Here is a 23,235-nt window from a genome sequence, read left to right on the forward strand (position 1 = left end):
TTGGCAGAGAAAACCCGCCACCATGAGGACCCCCAAAGATTGGCAGAAGAAACGGCAGCCGTTTGGAACCGAAACTCGGCCGGGTGGTACGGTTAATCGCAGAGGTGACACCGTTCCAGTTGGCAACGAGATGTAGGGATGGAGATGACACAAATGAGAGCGAGTGGCGGAAAGGAACGCCCAAAGCTAACCCCGTTTTCACGCGATATGGGTTCCATGAAAAGATACAAAGGGACTGTGAAATTTTCGACCAGTTTGTGACTGAGCTAGAGCTGCAAGTAAAAGACTGCAACTACCCTAATGGGGATAAGATGATTAGAGACCAGATGTTTTCGGCACAAGCTCTCCAAGAGTCCAGGAGAACTACTCCGTCGCCTTCCAGATTTGACGCTCGAGAAAGCAATTGACATTGCACGCTCACGAGTCATCGCAACAGCAGCTAAAGGCGATGGGTTGCTTTGCTGCTAATACAGCAAGTCAGTCTGTCAATGCAGTTAGCAGGCAGCCGTTCAGTTCTGAACAAAGATATCACGGTCGCAAGATAACTGGCGGGAACGATAGCAGCGGTGCCATGTGCAGCAAGGAGTGTGGAGCATGTGGAAGAGAGCAGTTGCACGGACAAACAACAACGGTTTAGCGTCAATGGTTTGTGATGTTGGGCTTTGCCCGTGAGTTTTGAAGTTAGAAGTAGTTCGGCTAACTTATCTCGTAATCGGAGTGGTGGTAACGGTCCCTCTTTCTGATGGGACTTTTGCCGTTTGGAAAGTTTTTGGGTTTTTTTTCAGCATGGCCGGTGGTGTGGATACGACTGGAGGTGCTCGGAGACTCCCTTTACTACAGGAGAGTGCTTGAGCAGGTGAAGGAGTGGAACTACTTGTGCCGGTGACTTTACAAATGGATGTTATTCCTCGGGCGAATCTCGGATGGAGGACGGCAGAGGTGGGGTTTTTTCTGGAACTTCTCCCGACGGCAATTGGACTGGTGACTGCCTTAGCTTGGTCCTTGGTGGAGGCGGGGTTGGTGGGTTTGCTGGACGGTGTGAGGACCATCTGCTGGGTGAAGAGGACGTTGGAGGATAAGGTTGATGATGGGGCCAATCCCGCAGGTAAAATGAGCGAGCGGCGTGGCGATCCTTCAGGAGCTGCGCACGTACACCAGTACCAGACAGATGTACCGGATAGGCAGGTATTTGTAGGCACATGGCCGGAAGGGGAGTGTTTGAGGTGTGGTCCTGCTCCTTAAATTCAGATAAACTTTACCTCCAATTAACCTCACATGCGTATCTTTGTACGTTGGGAGGAAGCTGGAGCACTCAGAAACAAAACGTACAGGGAGAAAATGTAAACACAACAAGGCCCCACCCACAAAAATAGTATCCTTAGTGACTTGTTTATTGAGAAAAATTATCCAATGTTACATATCTGTGAGAGGTAAAAGTATCTGAACCTTTGCTTTCAGTTTCTGCTGCGACTTCCTTGTGCATCAATAACTGAAAATAAATGTTTCCGATAACTGTTGATCAGTCTCGCACATCAGCTTGGAGGAATTTCAGGTGTTTGTTTCCTCACATAGATAGAACTGATTAAAATACACAATATAAACAACTATTGACAGCATTAAAAAGTAAAGACTTTACTTTATCAGACTGATTTAATACAATAATGCACACAGGCCTGAGAACTATCTGATGAATAGCAAGACAAAGAGCAAAGACTCGAGGGAACTTTAAGTGTGACAGACCAGGGATGAGTGTTGTCACAGTTGATGAAATTTACGTTGGTTTACAGGCTCAGAAAGTTTCATGGATTACTCGTGGTTTGTCATTTATCTGGAGAAGGACTGTTTCACTGTGCTGCAGCATTACTTTTGAAAAAGTATACATACACTGATACACTTGGAATAACTGTCTTTGTCCAGGTTGGAGAGATCAAGGCTCACGCAGCGGAGTGGAAAGCGAACGTGCGAGCAGAGTTCCGGGAGACGCGTCGGCGAATGAGTGTTGAGGTCCACGACAAGCTGCAGCGGGCCGCCACAATCCGGAGCATGGAGAGACGGCAACTGGGCCTGGACCAGCGCGCCGTGTCCCTGGACATGCTCTCTCCAGAGCGCCGCGCCATGTTCAACAGCCTAGACACCAACAACTACAAGACCTCTTCCCAGGAAAGCATCGACACCAAGCTAAACAATCTTCGGCTGCGGGGGGCTGAGCAGTGCGACCGGGGCTCTGACCACCAGACCACATCCGAGGACAACATTTTTAACCGCCTGGGATCCGTCACCAAGCTGGCCAAGCGCAACAGGAATCGTGACCTGAAGAAGAACATCCCAGACGAGGCTCGCCGGCCTCACAGTGAGGCCTACGGCTGCAGCACACCTACTTTCGACTGCAGCACGCCAACTGCAGATGAAGGAAAACGGAAGGACGAAGGAGAGGATGAGAATGAAGACAAGGAGTGCAACACCAGCTTGTCTGAATTTCCACTGTTTGTGGAAGCTTGCAAGCCACACAATGGGTTCCTTCCAGAGCAAACCAAAGAGAGCGAGAGTGAGAAAAAACTTGATCCAAAAGAGTTGCATATTGAGATGGACCCTTAGACTGTGTGTACTAATACAAACAAAGGTTGAGTTACCACCATTAGTGCCTTAAGTCTCCCTTACTCCTGTGTGTGCTTGAGCAGGGACAGCACCTGTCCCTTTGTGCTGGGGTTGCAGCGGTATACTGTGGTATTAAAATTGAGGGTACTCATACCGTGCACAAGTTCTTATTACTGGTATCAACAATCAACAGAGATGCTCGCCTCGAGGACGGACATCCAGTTATCCAGTTAACTTGAATGCATAAAAAAAACTTGATTGTTTAAACATCAATCAGAAAATGCGCTATTGAAATAATTTCCCACATCTCAGCTCCCAATTGACAGCAGTGTGTGAGTTTAATGTACAGACGGCACCAGCTGAGCTGAACACACCTCCAATGAACTGTCAACTTTTTAAAGCCCTTCTGATGACACTTCAAACAACGTGATACCGTCTTACCATGATATTTTCTCAGACGGTTGTCACTCATACCGTTGCAACCCTACTTTGTGCTATATACTGTAATGTTCACATATTCACTGTGCCCTATGGATCGGATGGAAAAACATTGTGTTGCATCAATGCAAGACCTTTGTAGGGTGTCTGCAGTGTTGCTGTGCCCAGTGATAATCACATCAAAGCAAAAGTCGTAAGCTAATAGGTTTTTAAAGCAGAACTCCATTCGTGTAGTTTTACTGTTGGCCATTATTTCTCTCAGTTTTGATGTTGCAGCACTCGACTATTTAGATTCAAGTTTCTCGTCGAGGGGATTTGAGTTGGAATCTCCCTCTGGAAGTGTAGCTTACACTGAATTCCTCCTGCTTCACGTTTAGTATACTGTTCATTACATCAACCAGCAGCAATGAACGTTCGTGCTTGACTCACAATTTTTAGGACAGCTTCTGTACAACGAGCTCAGATCCTGAACACACAAGGAAAACACACCATGCCACAGATCACATAATAAACCTGTCAGTGTTACAGCTGCGTAGCCATGAGAGTCTGCACTGACCTTCTATGAGCAGCCTAAATTTATAAACATCAGCGACATGCAGACAAACATAAAGGTGTGAAAAGAAGTGTGTGCATGTTCACATCCAGTTTGAAATATATCTGGTCATTCACACGTATGTTTGTATGGAGTTGAAATGAAATTTTTAAACGCGCACTAGTCCACACACTGGTGCTCATACCTCATACCTACTGACATCATCCAACATTTTTCTGTCTTGTCAGTATTGTTTTTATAGAACATGACCCAGTATGAACAACTTAACGATGATGTCACTGGTCCCTCACTGATGCCGGTGTGGCAGAGTTCCTCCTCGCTCTTGTCTGACTGTGGACTTTGTTCATGGTGAAGTCTAGATGTTCTGTGTTTCTTTCCTTGTCAAACGTTGTACTGATGTCGACACTATTATCATAACTGACAGAAATAATGGCTGAGACATTTTCAGATTGATGGTAACGAAATCTAAAATAATCTTTTGACAACGAACGTGAGTCGTTAGATCTGTGAATCTTAAAGCTGTGAACAGTCTGATGCACCCCGGTGTGAGATGGAGGGCTCTGTAGCAGCATTACAGTGCAGATAAAGATCATTCTGCAAACGGAAAAAATTACTCACGAAACGGGATGTGACATGATGTCGTCCTCTTCCTCTTGCACACGAACTGTCACGTTTAATGGATGACAATGAGATGATTGGAAATATCTTAAATAGGGTCTGACGGGTGCACATGGACCTCTGACTTGGTGCTGTGAGCCCAAATGTGACTCACGTCAGAACACAAGTAATAAATAAAAAAAACTGATCCATCTTTTGTCTATCCCCACTTTGTCCCTCATGCTCACTTTAACAGCTACGGCTGATCTAAAATCATCAATTAAGCTTGCAAGCATGTCTTTAGATTTTGTGAGGAAGTAGGCTGAGGTGCAAACCTGAACCTTGCTGCTGTGAAGGGGGCCGTGCTGACCACTGCACCACCGTGCCACTCCAAAAATACTGATGAACACAATCCAGAATGCTGCTGTGGAAGTATAAAATAGTAACACGTGGAGGGAAAGCTTGATTTTAAATGTAACACTTTCACTACATGCTTGTTGTCATGCTGGTGTTCATGTTGCCTATTGAAACTAAATTCTTGAAATGTGCATTGAAATGTGAATGAAAAAAGATTTACATGCCACATGTTGTTTGTGCATGGTCCCAACCTCAGCCGGTGTCTCACATTATCACCTCTTTGAACAGTATCTCAGGGCTTGTTGTCCTCATGTTTGTTGTTGACATTGTCTGACAAGTGCTGCATTCACACTTTGTGAGGATGAGGGGTCAGTGACTGCCACTGTACTCCGAAGGTTAGGGACAACAGAATGGAAGAGAAGCCATAATCAAAAGGAGGGTCTGTTTCATAATGAGAAGGGAACAGCAATGAAGGGAGGGGATAAGGTCTGAGATTAGAGACACTGCTGTTACTGTCACAGTGCATCGTGTACTCTTTGTTGTGCTTGACTCAAACACATCCACAGACGCTCACAAGTGACATGAAGTTGGATTAGTTCTCCCGAGAGACATTTGGGAGTTTGGAAAACCTGAAAAAAAAAAAAAAAATGGATGAAGCTGAATTGGGATACGCCACCACCACGGCCAGCACGTTTCATAGGCTGAGACACCTGTCAATCAAGTAAACCTGCTCCAAAATATACTTCTCAAGAAGCCTTAATATCTCCTTTGATGGATTCTCAAACTCATCCAAATGACACGCAGAAGAAGGGAAACGAGCTCCGGAGAACCAAACTTAATATTAAAAACAATTTTATTCCTTTGGACAAGTTGGGACACTTTGAATGGAATTCTATGCAGTTGGAGATGTTTGGAGCCAGCACCTGCTGGCCGTCACTGGTACTACATCTTCAGGCACTTGTGCAGCTTTTACCCATGGTGCTAGCTGCTGGAGTGTACAACGTTATTCCCATAAACCACAATACATTTCCATACTCGTGTAACACTGAGGGAAAACATCACATACAAGACAACACAAGGTCACAGCCTTCTATATATCGGTGGAAAGTGGATGAAATGCTAGAAAGCTTTTATTTTGAAACAAAGGCTTTTGATTTGAAATGGTACCAGGGAGTTTCCACATTTGGCCAGGCAGGTAACTTTATCACTCAGTCACTCAGTCACTCACTCACTCACTCAGTGACAGACATAGTCCATAGGGCTGGCCCTTGCAGTTGTGGTCCAGGCAAAAAAATTTGCGGCTGACTATATTACAGTGATATTGTGATGCTTACATTATGTTTTTCACATCCACTCCACAGCATCATGTTAATGTACTCACGTTATACATATACTGATCACATCACAAAGCGAAGCTCTCGGGTTAGTGTGAATGCAGCAAAAGCAAGGACCACGTGTTTTAAAAAAATGCTTCCAAGAAATAAAAAAAATTTAAAGCTTAAAAAGAAAACAAAGACATGGAAATAAAAAAGGCATGCTATATTGCAAAACTATATTATGATGTATATGGTGTTGATTGTATTCAGCCTCATGCTTCAGAGGATGACGCTTACCATGGCATTTTGTTATTTTTACTGTCTATGTTTGGACGCACAAGCAGCACCTGCTCTGTATTTGGACGTTGCTCACAGTATCTCTCATGCAACCATTACGTTCAATGTAGTGATTGCCTTTTGGAAATAAAGATCACTGAAAGAAGTGCTATTTTTGAGTGTGCAGCCATTATTTTCAAGGTCCTCGTGGTGGTTTTGGGTCTCATGTACCTCCTGTCTTTCACAGCTGCTATCTGTGGTTTTTATCAGAGCGGAAAGCAGGTGGATCGGTTTCACGGTCATTGCTGTGACCTCCCCCGACGGGAAATTTTCCAGTAATTTTAGCTGTTCTTTCCTGTGTCCACCTCTGAAAATGTCTGGGAGAATATTCACAGAAATCTAACACCTTCATTCACACTTCCTGACTCTTTCTAACTTTAAAAGCTCATTGGTTGAATCTATCTATCATCTCCATGCACCTTGGTAATTCCCCAACAGACTGTAGCCAGACGTTTTTTCATCAGTGTCACCTCTGGTATGAGCCAATGCAGAAGTGGTGCAACACCCTGTGTAATTTTTATGTACCAAGTACAATAACTCCAGTCGTCAGTTACTCTTTCACACAGACTTGCCGTTTTACTAACTGATTTGTCTCGTCTGATTTCATAAAAACATATGTGGGTGTCGTCTGCATAGCGATGGAAGTTTATGAAGTGTTACTTTACAGAATCGCCTACGGCAGCGGTCTCCAACCCCAAAGTGAAGCATGTATATAGAGTGTGAAAAGTATTGGGCCAAGCACAGAACCATGTGGAACTCAATAACGAGGTTTTGTGTTCCTGGAAGGATCTTTATTGACATAAAAAAATTGGAATCAATCTACTATATATGGTTTGAATCAACCCATTGCAGTTTCTTTCATTCTTGTAACATGTTCCAATCTCTGTCATAATTTTACAACAAAGTGCCAAATTAATTCAGAATAACACAGATAATGTCAACTGACTCAATATCTGCCATACATCTCACTGACACTATGAATGCTATGTTCATACACCAAAGTAGAAACCTCCAAAAACAAAGTAGGAACCACTGAAAACAAAACCTCAGTAACACGGTGACAGTGTTCAGTATCTAGTTAGACATGTGCCTACATACTTTGGCAATGATATCTTTGCTCAACGCCACATGATGAATGCTAACCACATAAAACCGTGTGATCAATCGTATCAAAAGCAGCACTGAGGTCCAGAAGACAAGTCCATTATCTGAGGCTATTAGAAGATGGTTAGTAACTTTCACCGGTGCTGTTTCTGTGCTATGATGAACTCTAAAGCCTGACTGAAAATCTTCAAACAGACCATTTCTTTGTAAATGATCAAAAAGTTGATTTGCAACAACTTTTTCGAGGATTTTAGAAAAATTCCAGGTTGGAAATCGGTCTGTAGTTTCCTAAAACAGCTTTTTTAAATAAAGGTGTAACTATAACAGTTTTAAAAGCCACATAGCTGTTTGAGATAGATGAACTGATTTGATCTAATAAGGAAGTTCTAATGAAGGGTAAGACATCAATGAGCAGTCTTGTCGGGATGAGGTCTAAGAGAGGTTGATAGTTTAAATGAAATAAATATTTCAGTTAAAATTTTTTATAGATCAGGTCCCACGGTTGCTTCCGGGGCTGCTCTCCTCAGCAACACATCAGTGACAGTGGCAGGAAGGGTCTGCCCGATTCTTTCACTAATGGTAGAAATGTTATTAGTGAAGAAGTTGATGAATTGAATTGAATTGAATTGAATTGAATTGAATTGAATTGAATTGAATTGAATTGAATTGAATTGAATTGAATTGAATTGAATTGAATTGAATTGGATTGAATTGAATTGAAGAAGTTGATAAAATCATTACTGCTGAGAGCTGAAGGAATAGACTGCTCAACAGAGCTGTGTTTTCCTCTATTAATGATTAATAATATGCGGTTCTGGCCTTATGAAGAACTTTTTTTTTTATATAGTATTAGACTAACCTTCCAGGCCAGGTGAAATTCTTCTAAATTAGTGGAACGCCATTTCCTTTCCAGTTTGTGCGTTGCCTGCTTAACAGAGCGTAATTGTGAGTTGTACCAAGGAGACGCCTCCTCTGGTTCATGACCCTCTTCTTCAGAGGGGCGACATCATCTAGAGTTGTAGCAGAGATACTGCAGTGTTTTCTACCAGATGATCCACTTGTGTGGTACTAAAGTGGACATAGCTGTCTTCCACTGCTTTAACACACGGCATCGAAGAAGATAAAGAAGTAATCACTTTCTTTAAACTTGGACACAGCATAATCAGACAGACATCTACTGTAATGGGATTTATTTCCACATGCTGTGTTGTCCATTATTGTAAATTCAAATGTTATTAAAAAAAAAGGTCTGTTAAAAGAGGGTTAAATGTTCAGTATCTCTGTCACATGAACCAGATGGAGGGTGTGGTTACCACAGTGAGTGGGTTTATTTACATTCTGAGAAAAGCTTATAGAGTCTAATAATGAGCTGAAAGTAGAACTGAGGCTGTCGTTGTCCATGTCAACATGAAAGTTAAAGTCACCCACTATCATCACTTTATCTAAACTCAGCACTAAATCTGATAAAAAGTCAGAGAATTCAGTTAGAAAGTGTGAGTCAGGAGCAGCTGGGAGATCAACAGCGACGACGACGACAACAACAACAACAACAACAGAACTGTTTCTGTGTTTCCAATTCAGGTGTGAGAGACGACGAGTCTGACTTTCGGAGGAGTGATAACTTTCAGGTTGATTAATAGGCTTGATTAGGAGATTGCTGCCACTCGTCCTCCTCCTCCTCCTCCTCTTCCTCCTCCTCTTCCTCGTCCTCCTGGAGGAGGAGGTCCTCCACCTCTTCAGCCAGAATCTGATAATTGATATGACTGGGAGGAGTTGATTCATTAAGACTGATGATACTGTTGATACTGTTCCTGCTGCAGCCAAAAAAGAAAACAATTTGATGATCAGCTATCAAATTATTATTATTATTATTATTATTATTTTTTTTTTTGGGGGGGGGTTACAGCACTAACGAAACTGCAGACAAAACTACCACAATACTGTTGTTTAATAGAAGCCAGCAGTGTGTTTAATGTGTGCCTTAAAAAAACGCGTTCATTTCTGGGTAAAATGATTAAAGCTGCAAATATGTTGGCAGGTGATGCAGTCAGATGCTTCAGTTATTTCCGGTAAGTGCAGAGAGTCAGAGTTCAATTTGAAACAAAACCACTCTGTTTAAATTGAAGTACTGACTGAGACTGAACACAGAGGAGACTGAGGGAGTGATACCAGGAATAAACTGAACAAACAAAAGGCAGATATAAACCATGACATTTCTACACTTGAACTATTTCCCCATTTAGTCATGCGGGTGAATGTTGAAGACCACAAGTGATTGTGTTGTGTTGTATGAGAGGTGACATCCAAATTTAAACAGTCTGTACCTACTACTGCTTTTCTTCATCCCTGCAGGCATCAACTGTCCATATAAATAAAAGACAACTTCTCTGACACTTTTCAGTGGAAAATCTGCTCCAAGAAACTCCACCTCATCTCACTGACTTTCTCTGTTGGAGTGTTATGTTGCACTCTGTTTACCAAGTGCATGCTGGGATATGTTAAAGTCCACCAAGACAGAGACATAGAGACTATGAAGAGTCTGCATTTTGGCATTTGTCTTTTCTGATGCACATGGCGTGTTAAAAACACAACAACAATATGCTGTTTTAATCCCATCAGATGATCAAGGAGGAACCTTCACATAGTTTACAGTGTGAGTGGAGGAGACAGTTTAAAGATGGTTTTAGTCTTGAGAAAACTGAGACACAGAGGGGGTGAGGGAGGGGCTACTACCGTGTTACCGCTGCTACTGCTGCTGCTGTTTAAAGAACTCGTCGTGATGTTGTCCATTCTGCTGCTTCGGCAGATTCTTCCAGAAAGATGCTGGAACTGGGGAACAGAGTGGTATTGATCCAGTCAGCTCTGTATGCACGTTCCCGGTGAGACTGAAATACTGCACGTCTACCAGCAGCCTGCAGCAGCTCACAGTCGCTTGTGGAGATCAGCCAGACATACGCATATTGTAACTATGGAAACGAGAGCCTTTGGGTCTGCTCGTGTCCAACCCGAGTGAAACGCTGCGTCAACCTTCGGACAGCGTGTCTGCTGCACAACTGTCACTCCAAATATCGAAATCTTTCAGCTTATGATAGATAGAAAAAACAGAGACTGACTTTAGGTTTAGGTTTAGATGTTGTTTATGTACATGTAGATTTGATGTTATGATTCAAGAGCAAGAGGCACACAGTAAAATAAATGTAGAAAAATAAGTCTGCGCATTTATGTTAGTTTGAGAGCAAATTAATTTCCTTTATTAGTTTTGGAAAAGCATTAAATCTTATTGTTTGCATTTCAAATTGAGTTGTATTGTCTTGACGTGTATTATGTAGGCTTGACCACATGAGGGCAGTATCTTCGCATACTGGAAGACGAAGTTGAGAGGTTACAGTTTCTCTTCATTGTTCAGATGTACTGAACGAAATGAGAACCTTAAATTACATTTCATTACATTACATTTCATTTAGCTGACGCTTTTATCCAAAGCGAATTACAATAAGTGCATTTCAACCATAAGGGTACAACACCCAGAACAACAGGAATACAATTTCTTCAAGAAAGCCAAACTACAAAGTGCTATCAGTAAGTGCCATTTTAAGTGCTACTAAAGTTCTACTGTTCAAGGTAAAGTCTGAAGAGGTGTGTTTTTAGTTTGCGGCGGAAGATGTACAGAGCTTCTGCTGTCCTGATGTTGGTGGGGAGCTCATTCCACCATTTAGGAGCCAGGACAGCAAACAGTCATGATTTTGTAGAGTGTTTAGCTCAGTGAGGAGCAACAAGCTGATTGGTAGAAGCAGAGTGGAGGGAGCGGGCTGGGATGTAAGGTTAGACCATGTCCTGGATGTAGACTGGACCCGATCTGTTCACAGCACGGTACGCAAGTACCAATGTTTTGAAACGGATGTGGGCAGCTACTGGTAACCAGTGAAGGGAGCGAGGAGGAGCGGAGGAGGAGAGGAGGAGGAAGAGGAGGAGGAGCGGAGTAGTGTGAGTGAAAGCGTAGTGTGAGTGAAAGCGGAGTAGTGTGAGTAAATGCTCCTTTCACGAACACCTACATCTTAAGCAGAAAGGATTTGTGTTTCACTTCTAAATGTGCAACAACAGAAGTTACAATTTATTTATGATGAGAACAATGTTTTGTGTCCTATAAAAGCAAATTGAACAACTTAACCATCAGTATGATGTACCTTTATACCAAGAGCACAATCGCATGTATGTATGCACATGTATGTTGTATGCAACAGAGTAACATAGTAAAGTAATATGTTACAGTAACTGAGAAAACATGTAACGAAGTTACAATTATTATTCGAAATATTGATGAGTACAAAGGGGATTCATCCAAATATGTTCTTTTTGGTAAAAAGTTTATATTTAGAATACGAGATTCATTCTGCTGTTTTGTATCTTTTTGCTGAGTAGAAATGTCTTCTGTGTCCATCTGGACAGACTGTAAACCATCCATGTTGGGTTTGTTTGCATTTTGTGGGGCGGTGGGACAACTACGTTTAATACGTCACCGGTTTTGCTATGAACTGTGGGTAATTCCATCAGGAACCGTCTGCAGAAATCTGGATTTATGGAAAGCGTGCTTGAAGATGCTGTAAAGCAAATTCCATGATTTGCTTCTGAGTACATTATATACATGTGAAATGAGTCGCTGAAAGCATGTGCAAAGCTAGAAAACTTTGTCACACTGAAATGTGGAGTTAGACCGTTAAACAGTTTCTCACCCATTTTCAGCTCAGGTTTTGTTTAGGCGGAGCTAAAACCCAACCTAATTACCTCACAACAACCTATCTACATCAGATCACAGCCAGTTTATTTAACCTTCTGCATGGCTCCTCCTTTCACACGGTGGAACGCTATAAAAGCCTGCAGCTCATTTGCATAAGAGGTCATCCGACTGGACTTCAGTTCTACTCCTGCCGTAGTCAGATTGTTATTGTACATCAGCTAGCTGCTACAGGACGTCTCCCTCCACCCGCAAGTGCATCTTTCCTGGATACAAGAACCTCCAAACTAGTGTTGCATCGCTATTTCAATTTCCTACTGAGGAAGAAAGGAAAAAGAGGTGGATTGATTTTGTCAAGAGCCACGCTGATGGAGAGCTTCGCATCAACAACAACAGCCGCCTGTGCAGGGACCATTTCACGGCGGATAGTTTCACCAACTTCCACCGGAGACGGATGGAGTTCACGGACACACCGCTCCTCCTGCAGCGCAGAGCCGAACCGAGCTTCACCCTCACGGCCGTTCATCTCTCAGTCGCATCGGCACCGTCCGCTGCCGCTGCCAGCAGTGTCCGCTGCCGCCAGAAGCGGTGGACACCGCCGCCACCGACCGTGTCCACTGGCGACCGTGTCCACCGCTGCCACCGCCGTCGGCAGGGTCCCCCGCTGCCTCCAGCAGTTCACCACTCAGCGCAAATTCTGTGTGCTTGTTATAATTATACTAGATAACTTTTCCACGGTAACTCTGCTATATTTGGCCCGCGTTGCAAATCGCTAACGTGATTTTACTCGGTGTAGACTAACTTTATTTTCATGAAATGGGAGCTAATGTGCTAATTAGCTTCTATTGAGCTCGTAGCCAAGCAGAGTTCAGAGAAAAATGCTCCGATAACCGCGGATTTTTTTATGCGTCTGAATAAGTCTCCGATAAGGAACTATAATATATGTAACTGTATTTTACATGTTGGGGTGATGGTAAACATGGACCAGAGGAGATCTAGTCCTCACGATTAATGAGGGTTGTTGTTTTTGTACTCCGGTGTAACGTTACAATCAGCGACCCTCTCGGTTACATGTACCGGTACCGGTCCGGATAAACGAGCCCAACTACATGTGCAGGAGGCTGCAGAGAGCAGGTGGAGGAGGAGGTGGAGGTGGAGGGACATCAGTGAAAGAGACAGACTGTCGGCTCGACCTGAGCAGGTTCAAAGTTTGAATTGACATGTGATGTAATGAATTGACGTGATGTAATGAATAGACATGTGTTATAATGAATTGACGTGTGATATAATGAATTGACGTGATGTAATGAATAGACACGTGATGTAATGAATTGACGTGATGTAATGCAGCGTTGTGGATGTTGCAGTCGTTACAGAACTAAATCAACTCCTCTGCTCTTATTATCTCCACTATTGTAATGCAGGTGCATTAGAAGTAGTTGGAGACTCACTGTCTGCTGTTTCTGGTGTCCAGTTTTACTCCTGTGTTACAGATCAGGGGGACAAGCTGGATTTGATTGCATCTGTATGTTTCACTCATTGGACAAATCAATTCTAATTCTATTCTGTTTTCCCAAAGCAGGCTGCTCCAACCACCAGAGACAGAGTACCAGTGTGACATCATGCATAAAGTCACAGAGAGGTTGGATGTCAGACGGACCGCTTAGTGGGGAAAAGAACTGCAGCCACAGGACTGTCATACAGAACACTGAATACCTTCCAGCGAGTGGGCGGAGCTTCAGCTCCTTCAGGCCCTCCCCACTCAGAGCGGAGAAGACTGATGATTTTCTCACTATTTCAAAGCCTAATTTAACAAACTTGTCTCTGTTTTTTTTTCATTCAAATTTGGATGAGTAGTTAACAACCCATACTTCTGTGGTGTGATGAACTTAAAACTCATTTTCATTTCTACTTTACAGCATCTTTAAAGGGCTCAAAAGGTCTCCAGAGAGGCCTTAATGGACTGATGATCTGACAGCTGGACAGTCCTAAACCCTGGAGGATTTACCGGGGACGCCTCAAAGTTTGTAAGGGGAATTCTAATCTCTCTTATGAGCATCACAACTTTTTTTTTAAGAATAGTATAACTTCCTTCAGTTTAATCTTAGAAGTGCTGTCCATACTGTTGAAGTGTTGAACAGCTCACCTTCTGAATCTTGCATACTCAAACAGAAGAATGTCAGACACAATGGAAATCTTTATAAATCACTTTGGAATTTATGATCAGCACTTGACAGTAATTATTTGGCATGGATTACATAAACAAATTGTAAAGATTATGAACATGACGTTTTTTCAGGGCATCAGCAAAGAAAAGACAAAGGCATTTAGACAGGGCAAAGAACAGGATGACACAGAAACAGCCTTGTGCACATCTTAAAGGTAGAATTAGTATTTTTTAATATCATCTACAGGTTGCTGAATGAAGGAAATCTGTAATCTACCTGCAAGCCATTAATGTAAATTAGGGCTGGGCATATGGATAAAACTAATATCAAGATATATTAGACTAACAACTAAATTGTAAATACAAGATATTTACACAATTACATTTTTGATAAATAATAATCAGTAATGTGAAAATAATGACTAAATAAAGGTCTGATAAATTGAGAAAATGTTATCACTACAGTAATGCAGCCTTTAGAACCAGGAAAAGACAACACTTTATGCCATATAACGATATTTCAGAGTGTAAAAAAAATATTTATAATATCAAAATGTTACCTGCCTAAATGTAGTCGGAGATTATGGTCCAAAACAGCTGCCCATAAGACTCTCCAGAGTGCCTTGGTGTCTTACTTGTTAATCATAACTCCCAAATGTATTAAATATATATGATAAGATCAACCGTCTTCGATACTCATGATAAACATATGACTTATGCCACTGCTGAATCTTTTCATCGTGTCCTATTATTATTTATTTTATTTATTTTCGAACACTTTTCAAGTTTTTCAGTACTTATCCGCCGTGTTTCATTGAGTCTGTTCATGGAGGTAAAGCTCACACTCAGGTAGGTGATGTCTTTGGACCAAGGGTTCAGAGTTTTTCTGAACACCTCATTTGCCCTTTTCCGGAAATGAATCCCCACGATGACAAACAGGAAAGGGTTAACAGCACTGTTGGTGTACGCCAGATATGTGGACAGCTGTATGCCAATGTCCAGGACATGACCCCAGAGGCATCCAGGTGTGACGTGGAAGTAATCCAGAGTGTCGAGAAACCGCATTACCTGGTGAGGAGTCCAGCAGAGTAGGAAGACTGCCAACACTGCCAGGACCAGGTGGGTGGGCTTCCTCTCTGCCCTCACCCCGGAGAGTCCCTGGGCTCCCTGCTCGTTCAGTGCTGCCACAATGTGACAGGTGCAATAAGCCACCACCAGGACAGGAATTAGAAAGCCTAACAAGTTCCTGGTGATGTTGTGGTACAGCCTCCATGCTGGGTGGGGGTAGTACAAAATGCAGGCAGTCACACCGGGATCCTCTACGTACGTCAGAGTTCGGAAGAACAGGACGGGCAGAGTGAAGAGGAAACCCAGGCCCCAGATCCCCAGGCAGAAACGCTTCGCCCAGGTGGCTCTCCTCAGACGGCTGCGCCTCATGGGCTTCACCACAGCCAGGTAACGGTCCATGCTGACCAGCATGAGGAACAGAATGCTGCATATGTAGTTCATAGAGATGGCCACGTTGACTAGTTTACAGAGGACCTCTCCAAAGTCCCACTGGTAGCCTCGAGCTATGGTGACAGCCCAAAAGGGAAGGCAGGACATCATGACCAGGTCAGCGGCTGCCAGGTTTCCCAGGTACACGTCCGCCACCGAGCAAGGCCTCTTCTGCAGGCAAAATACACAGAGAACCAGGCCATTGCCCAACAACCCCATGATGCTGATCAAACCCAGGTAGGCTGGCTGTAGGGAGGACAGCCACAGCCAGGCTTCAGTGTAGTTCCCACAGGGGTCCAGCTCTGGGTCCATCTCTGGGCCCACCGCCCGGACCAACCAGTCTGATGCATTCGTAAACATTGGAAGCTGTGAGAGTCAAACCAGTGTAATCATTAGCAACATTTTTTAAGATTAATAGGCAGTGAGTTCTAACATGCAGTCACTGAGGTCATTACAACACGGCCGAAACATGTTCATGTTCACAGTTCTGGGATGAAACTTTCTAGACCTGATGTAGACATTAAAGTCCAGAATTAGATTTAATTGTGTTTTTAGAAGGTGTGTACTAAAATGAGATCCAAAGTCTGATCCCTGGAACAACTGGAGGTCCTCTGTTAGTGCTCAGAAGGACCAAAAAAAATCTTTAAATACAGAAGTCCCCTCAAGAACAATGTTTTAAAATCACTCCTGTGAGAGGGAAGAAGTTCAGATTTTTGAAATTCATTTCACATGAATAACTGTTATTGCCTTATCATGGAAATAAGCAGTTCCAACATTCTTGAAAAATAAATATTGTGATAACATTGCCTCCCTTGTGGAAGATCCAGTAGAAAGAAAAAAAAATCACTTACAAGAAACAAAAACCATTGCAGACTGACTCAGCAGGCTGCTTTTTTTCTTTGACTACTTACATTTTTGTCTGACTTTAAATCACACGAAGACCAGAAATAGTCTAATAACTCTTCTACTACTGCTGTTGTTAATGAATACAACTAGTCCAAAGCGTCTGTAAATCATAGCCCTAAAAGTAACTGGCAAGAAGTACGTTTTCTTTTTCATTTGCTTCGGAGAAAGTGTTTGAACCACTTACCTTATCTCTGTGGCTCTGCCCTTTCCATCTAGATGTGGCTCATGTTGATTCCCAGCAGCCCATTGAGCCTTCACTGAATGAGCAGTGGGAGACTGGCTACTCCTATATATGCAGTTCTAGAGATCATCACAGTGTCGTCACTTATAATTTCCTCCTGTTTCTTTCCAGAACTACTGAGCTGTGCTCTGACTCAGAGATAAACCATCTGTTGGACTTTACTTACACAGAACTTTAGTTTTGGCTTCTGTATTAAAACCAGAAGACAAAAATGTGAGTGGGTTTGAATGCCTCTGGGATCTGTGTTTCCACGACAGAAAACAGAACAGTTTTCAAATCCATGGACAGACGCAACATTTAGGTGAGAAAAAAGTAACCCTCTGTTTTCTCTCAGCAAGGCACTAAAGTCTCAGTTTCATCCAAATATGTATATAAAGTGTTTAAATGTTCAGTAGATGCTGGTGCTCTGCTAGAAAACTGGATTCCTCCCTCCAGTTGGGGACAGGGTGCCTTCCTGCAGCAAGTTAATGTCAGGGTGTTGTTCACTAGTTAGTACAGGATGGAGAGGGACTTCGACAGGATGGAGGAGGAAATCGACAGGTGGATCGAGGTGGCGTCAGCAGAAAAAAAAACACAGTTTTGCACATTTTGGTGAAATGGGAGCTGAGTCGAAAGGTGGAACTCTGAATTCGTTAGTCTACGTTCCAACCTTCCCCTACGGTCATGAGTTCTGGGTTGTGACTGAAAGAACGAGATTGCAGTGACAAGTGATAAAAATGGGTTTCCTCAGCAGGGTGGCCGGGCTCAGCCTCAGAGTTCAGGTCAGGAGTCCAACATCCGGAGGGAGCTCGGAGTGGAGCCGCTACTACTTCGCATCAACTGCTATCTTAAACCAGGTCCGAGTGCAGCGCAGCCAGCGCAGAGATATTTAGATCTAATGGGAATCAGGTTTAGTGGATGTGCTATGTATTTCATGCTACTTACATAAATAATTTCAACAATTCTGATTCATTAATCGTGTAAAAAATTGAAATGACTATTGCCTACTGATTTAATTACAATTAAATTACACATAAAGGGGTAAGAATTCTAAAGTGTTTTCATTTCCTCATCTGGTTTAGTAATTTAGCAGCTGTGTAAGACCACTGTGTCATTTACACACTAAAAGTTAAAGCAGGTTACACAGAGCAGATTAGCTCATTGGATTTATGATTGGAAGGTAAATTATTCACACTCAAAGCTCCCTATGCAGTTTATTTTTTAACATCACACCATCACTTTATTTATTAACACCACAATATCAGTTTATTTATTAGCAACACAATGCCAGTTTATTTATAAACAATATCAGTTTAATTATTAACACCGCAACATCAGTGACGTTTGGAGCACATTGCTTTACACCATTGTTGTTAATAAATAAGTTGCATCATTCATTAAGTCTGAATAATTTACTTCTGCTCACTCCTCAACATGGTTCCACTGTATTGATGAGTGTTCTTTGTTCACTTTCATATTTAATTAATGTCAGTGTTTATAAGAAGCAGGTTTTTGTCTTCTATCATTGAACCTCTTCCTCCACTGGGCAGCGGTTCTCATAATACCAGTGAAGAGTTATTTATAATATTAGTTCCGTCTTCACAGCTGGTTTAACATCATCATGGTGGAGGCCGACTGTAGCACCATAAATTCAGAGATTAGAGCCTGAACCTCCAGACAAGTACTGTATGTCAGTTTCCTCCTGGTTAAAGTGTGGATGTTGGTGCCGGTCTGCTCCTTCTTCACTCACTACAAACTAACAACACACTGCACCACAGACGTTTTAAAGGGGAGAAGAGGAGATGATCTGATTGGCAATGATTTTTCTTCCTACATCACCACTGCGTCACACTGTGCGGAGCTGTGCCTGCGCTTGTTTTCACCAAAATACCAAACAAGTTCGCCACACCTACTTGCAGCCCTGTGCTTGCTGCCTGCACTGCGTCCAGGCAGATGAAAATAGGGCCCATCATGTTCAGTTTTGGTTTTGACACTGTCACTTTAATATTGAGGTTGTAGTTTCTGCTACAGCTGTACTGGACTGCATTGGATTGAAATACATTTCCAATACTTATCAAATGTATTTAACTGGACCGATATTTAAGATATATAAGAGACAGGTGGATCATTTAGATGAACTAACTATTGCAGGTAACTCAGAGTTCAACAGGATTGAACCGATTATTCGCCCTCACCCTCTTCTCCAGAGCTGACGACATCTCGTTGGTGTCTATCGCCAAAGACTTTCATTTATTATTCTCACTGTCGTGCACTTGAAATCCCTTTGTGTTTACAGACATGTCTCTCCTGATTGACATCTCTGTTTTCTTGCCATCATCGATATATTTTTGCCAGAGGTCATGAAACCGGGATGTATCTCTTTGTCGTATAGTTACATACGTCACATGTTTAACACTGAAAACAGAAAGTTAATCAAAATAAAACTATGAATGTAAATTAGTAAAATAATGTTTTATTAGCTGGCGAGGGCCAACATTGACACCATTGCATCTCATTAACTTCATGCCTCTTCTTTTCCACTTTTTTGTTCATTATTTGTTTTCAGTTCTCCTCACTCACCATTTCAGAGGTTTTTCTTTCTTTTAAAGGAGAGGTTGTTGTTTTTTTCATCTTCCCAGCTGTCACTCGTAGAAATTGTTGGATTGTTGGTTCCATTCTATGATGTTGTGAGGAATTAAAAATTCTCCTGCTGAATTACAAAGCTCTTCATGACCAGGCTCCGTCTTATCTCAGAGATCTTATAGAACCATATCATCCTGACAGATCTTATAGAACCACATCATCCTGACAGAGATCTTCACTCTCAGCCTGCTTATTGTTCCCATAGTTTCCAAAAGTAGGATGGGAGGCAGAGCCTTCAATTCTCAGACGCCTTTTCTGTGGAACCTGATTATTCATACATGTTTTGTTACGTGTCTGTATGAGTATGACTAAACTATGAGGTCATGACATAAGCAGCGGCCAGCATAGTGTCTGTCTGTAGTCTCCCCTCAGAAACGGTATAAAGTTATATAAACGTGTCAGTAAAATGTCACCATTTAATGAGGATCTGTCTCAGAAGAGGTTGAGTGATTTGTTTGAATATCTAAATGTGAACCTCCTGATGCTGCTATCAAGTCAGAGAATTACATGTTTTCATCTGGGGATCATAAATGTTTCATAATGTTTCATAACTGCATCGTAAGTTTTACTTTGTAGCTCGGTTCCTCAATAAGATATTTACGACTGCATTAGAGATTGTTGGTATTTACATATCTTTTGTTCATTACTGTGACTGTGTAACCAAACTATGAAATGTCTATCACTATATTTAGGCCTCAATGGATAAAAGCTGTTATACCATCATTGTACTATCTCTTTGAGGGCTAACCTACTACAGTCATTTGTATTCAAAGGCATCGTTACTCATGGGTTTTGTTCACTGTGTGGGAGGCTTTCTCTCAGCTGTGCATCATCGTACCTGCTCATCTGCCCTGGAAACAGAGGGACAGGTCTGGCCAGCTCAGACTGTCCACTGAGAGTCAGCGAGCAGCCCCATCTGCAGAGAAACAGCCACCGGTGATTACCCGAGAAATCATTAAGACGTGTGCTGCTGCGGGTCTGCTTCTCCTTATCACTGAGCGCAGAACAGGAAAGACTATCAGAATAACTGACAGGGAATTAATTTGCATGTCTGCTCATGTTTCTCGAGGCATTTACTGAAAGAAGACCAGAAGAAGTTTTTCATAATATCATCAATATAAGTGATAGAGATAAATGTTAACCACCAAAAGAAAAAAAAAATACTGATTTCATAGATGTACACAATTTTCTTTATTGTTCTGTTATCTGCACCATTTCTTCTCCCCTTTCACCTTTAAAGTTCCTTTACTTTTATTGTGAAACCTCTCAAGGAATTGTTGAGTTTTATGAAAGTTAGCATCAAGTTAATAAGAACTGCATGTCCAGCAGACGGTTTTCTCAGTATTCCATTAGAGTTCCATTGTTTCTGGCTTCCTAATAGTTATTGGTCCAACACACTAGTGGATGCCCAAACATTGCTGCTGGAGACTCCTGATGGAAATATTTAGCCTTTTGCTACTCCATGCACAAATATATTCATCTGCTAGGTGCTCACCTTTAGAGTCTGTTGCTTTATCAAACAAAAAAATCTACGTCGAAACATTTCTCTCACAGCTCAACAAGCATGACGTACATAATGAGCAAACTGCAAGGCCCCTTGCATAAATGAACAAATTATTAGGTCGCACGTTTGATTCATTTTATTTTCAGCGGCTGTTTAAAAATGTGGAGGTTGAGAAGCTGAGTTTGAGTGAAAGGTCGCCAGTTCAATTCCTTCGATCCCCTCAGAAAAACATCCATGGCTGAAGTGCTCTGGTACAAGGTGTACAGCTCCTAAATGTAGAAGTAAAATTAATGTGTCAAAACGCGTCTGTAACATTCTGCAAAGAAAATGAATTGTCTTCTTCTTAGTTTTCAAAAAAGGTGTTTTAATACACTGGATGTGTTACACAGTCTGTAATTATGTGCTACTAAACTTACGTTGAGCCAGAAATATCAAATAGTGAAAAACAACATGTTCCAGCCAGAGACACGACCTTTAGGTTACAGAAAGGAGAGATTCAGTTGGTCGGGTTCCTCTGTTCTTTGTTCTTCCTGCAGTGTGTCGATCCCTGGGAATAATTGTGTAACATTGTTGCTTGGCAGGAAATGACTGTGGATAATGATGATTAACTATTGATGTGTCATCATGTTAATCAGTCATTTTGTGCACAATACAAGACATCAGCGCTGAGAATAACCTAATGGAGACCTCACCTTTACTGCACACGCACACTTTCAACTTCAACTGTCAACATTTCAAAGCAAAGGAAGAATGAAATGTTGGCTTGACTCTTATATGACATGAAAGTTGTAATTAGGCAGTATTACACAAGAGGGTGATGCTTTAACGTGATTATTGGCATGATAGTGATAGTAAGCATCACTCAAGCACACATTGCGAATATTCTGTGAGCAGATTTTGCAAAATAGTTTATTTTAGACCGTGGAATCGTTGACACATTCTTATGTCATGTGGCTTTATCAGCCAAACACCTCCCTTCTTTGGTCTGTTACAGTTCAGTAAATGAGGTCACGGCTGTTTGCAGCCAGTCAACTTCTTCGACAGGAACACATTTCCCAGTTCCAACAGTATGTGTTGTGAACCCACTGACTGACATATTTCTGCTAGTTTCTAATTCTAATTGTTTCCCTCTCCCTTTTCACATTTGGTCAGACTGAAACGGATAGTGATAATGACTGTGAATGACCTTTTTTAGTACATACAAACACTACTTACCAGTAGCGTAATGCATGCAGCACTTCTAATACAGCCCTTTGCAGAAGTTCTGCTTTTGATTTTCACAAGTCCTCATATAGTTTTTTCGATGATGTGTTTGCTATTTGCATTAATGACTCTCATACCAAATTGATAACTGAATAACATTCACATTTATTGGGTGAGTGCTTATAAATGGAAGCTACATGTTGCATCACTGTATAAATATCTAAATCGTGACTTTAGGTTTATTTTCTTAGAGTTCCATACAGTTACAGATTGTTATATATGATTCCAAGAAATCTTTTATTGTTTCCAGCAATTGCTTTTTTGATTTATGTACATGTCCAATACAATAAATACATTTAAAATGTAATTCAGCAGATAAACATTATGTTATGTGGTGAGGGGATAAACGAACCCAAATGCAGACACACGGCAAAATCTCTTAGGAATCAGGTCTTTTATTCCCCGGGCAGTGAGAGCAAACAGGAAATGCACGCCAAGAGTCTGTGTCAATCTGCGCTTCGCCACCCGAGGGAATCCCGGGGTTCTCCTTGACACGTGGCCGGGTGACGTAGCTGAACGGCGATGCTCCGCTGGGGGGAATCCCCAGATCTCTCCTCAGCGAGCTGATTGGCTGGATCGACTGTGTGACGTCCGCGACTCGACACAGGATCGCCCAAACCCTCGACAGCGGATCTCCGAGGAACGTACTGGAGGGTCTCTTCGTGCAGGTGATGCCCGTGGCTCGACTCTGGACGGAACCGGCAGGGTCGACTGTGTGACGCTCGTAGCTCGACACAGGATTGCCAAGATTGCAGCAGATGATCTCCGAGGAACGATCTGGAATCTTCTTCGTTCAGGTGGATGCCCGTGGCCCGACACTGAACGGCAGGAAACAGGAAACAGGTCAGAATCGTAATCTCAACAACGGGAGACGGAACGGACTTACTGGACGGGTTGACGGGTAGGCAACGGACGAACTGACACCGGATGGGCAGGAGACTAGGGAATAAGTAGCGGCCGGCGTAATCACTTGGAATGCCGCTCAGCTGTGCTGTCGGAGAGGTGCG

At 42.4% G+C, this 23,235-nt stretch overlaps 2 protein-coding genes and 1 pseudogene across 3 annotated transcripts in view; 1 reads left to right on the plus strand and 2 right to left on the minus strand.

Annotated features, from left to right (window-relative positions):
- kcnk10a (potassium channel, subfamily K, member 10a) overlaps nucleotides 1-6,296 on the plus strand; it is a 31,522-nt gene extending 25,226 nt beyond the window's left edge. For both annotated transcript variants that reach the window (XM_069161577.1, XM_069161578.1), the window contains one exon: nucleotides 1,918-6,296. In XM_069161577.1, coding sequence (XP_069017678.1) covers nucleotides 1,918-2,595 — 678 coding nt within the window. In that variant the 3' untranslated portion in view covers nucleotides 2,596-6,296. The remainder of the gene's footprint in view (nucleotides 1-1,917) is intronic.
- Nucleotides 2,655-12,554, minus strand: LOC138205516 (uncharacterized; annotated as a pseudogene).
- Nucleotides 12,555-14,639: 2,085 nt separating this feature from the next.
- LOC138205550 (B2 bradykinin receptor) lies at nucleotides 14,640-16,850 on the minus strand. The gene is made up of 2 exons (XM_069161585.1): nucleotides 16,783-16,850; nucleotides 14,640-16,058 (listed from the first exon to the last, which is right to left on the minus strand). The coding sequence occupies exon 2, from the start codon at nucleotides 16,050-16,052 to the stop codon at nucleotides 14,931-14,933; it is 1,122 nt and encodes a 373-aa protein (XP_069017686.1). The 5' UTR covers nucleotides 16,053-16,058; nucleotides 16,783-16,850; the 3' UTR covers nucleotides 14,640-14,930.
- Between the last annotated feature and the right edge of the window lie 6,385 nt (nucleotides 16,851-23,235).

Source organism: Embiotoca jacksoni, unplaced genomic scaffold (assembly GCF_022577435.1).
Source record: "Embiotoca jacksoni isolate LCO1_2020_lvr unplaced genomic scaffold, fEmbJac1.0.p SCAF_29, whole genome shotgun sequence".
NCBI classification, from domain to species: domain Eukaryota; kingdom Metazoa; phylum Chordata; class Actinopteri; family Embiotocidae; genus Embiotoca; species Embiotoca jacksoni.

What these genes read in the sequence shown, in the direction of transcription:
- LOC138205550 (XM_069161585.1), bottom strand. Translation starts at nt 16,052, where the DNA reads ATGTTTACGAATGCATCAGACTGGTTGGTCCGGGCGGTGGGCCCAGAG.